The sequence below is a fragment of the Geospiza fortis genome, unplaced genomic scaffold, assembly GCF_000277835.1.
Source record: "Geospiza fortis unplaced genomic scaffold, GeoFor_1.0 scaffold4, whole genome shotgun sequence".
NCBI lineage: Eukaryota > Metazoa > Chordata > Aves > Passeriformes > Thraupidae > Geospiza > Geospiza fortis.
Genome location: NW_005054475.1, coordinates 715,225 through 716,108, shown reverse-complemented (window position 1 = coordinate 716,108; position 884 = coordinate 715,225). Strand labels below are relative to the sequence as shown.

Here is an 884-nt window from a genome sequence, read left to right as displayed (position 1 = left end):
CCCAGGATCCCACTCCAAGGGCTGAATGAACCCCCTGTATTCCTCCCCTGGGCTGGCTGTCCCCACCATGTCCCCCCTTGGTCTGGCTGTGGCTCCCGTGTCCCCCCCAAAGCCTGGCTGTCCCCACCCAGCCCCCAACTCACCATAGATGAAGATGGGCATGAAGTACCCAGCTGGCAGGGGCAGGGTGGTGGCCAGGATCAGCATCCAGAACTGGGGGGACACAGGAGTGTGACCCCACGGGGACACCGTGTTGGGGGGCACACCCAGAGACTGGGGGGCCATGGTTACCTTCATGAGCAGGAAGAAGGTCAAGGTGCCATAGATGGTGGCAGAGGGATGGTCCCACTCCTGCCAGAGCCCCCCAGGCTTGGCCACCCCTGAGGCGTTGGCAGCCAGCAAGCCCCACGTGCGGTTGTCAAAGAGGGAGATGAGATATTCCTTCATGGTGAGCTGGACAGATGGACAAATGGACACCCCCTGAGCCACAGCTGGGAGGTTTTGGGGTCCCCAGAGAGCCCCGAGTGCCCCCACTCACCCTGGAGGCCATGAACTGCCCCAGCCCGGGCGGGAAGGTGATGGAGGCGAGGAGCAGCACGGCCAGCACCGTGTACACGGGTTTGCTGCAGGGGGACACGGGGGCTGGGTGTGCGGGGATGGACAGACAGACATATGGGAGGGACCCAGGGACACCCAGGGTGAATGGGGTTAGCGGGCAGGGTGCATGGGGGGATGTTGGGGCATCCAGGGTCGGTAGGGGGGACAGATGGATGCACAGGGTGGACACATGGCCACTCAGGGTAGATGGAGGGACACTTGGGGTGCAGGGAGGGGACACAGGGACACTCAGGGTGCATGGGGTGGATGCATGGATGGCCAGGGTG

General features: G+C 63.9%; 1 protein-coding gene across 1 annotated transcript in view; it reads right to left on the bottom strand.

Moving 5' to 3' along the window:
- LOC102036153 (chloride channel protein ClC-Kb) overlaps window positions 1–884 on the bottom strand; it is a gene marked incomplete at its 5' end in the record, with an annotated part of 3,626 nt that overhangs the window by 2,071 nt on the left and 671 nt on the right. The window contains 3 exon segments of the mRNA XM_031062972.1: window positions 144–213; window positions 292–453; window positions 539–623. Of these exon segments, the coding sequence (XP_030918832.1) occupies window positions 144–213; window positions 292–453; window positions 539–623 (317 nt within the window).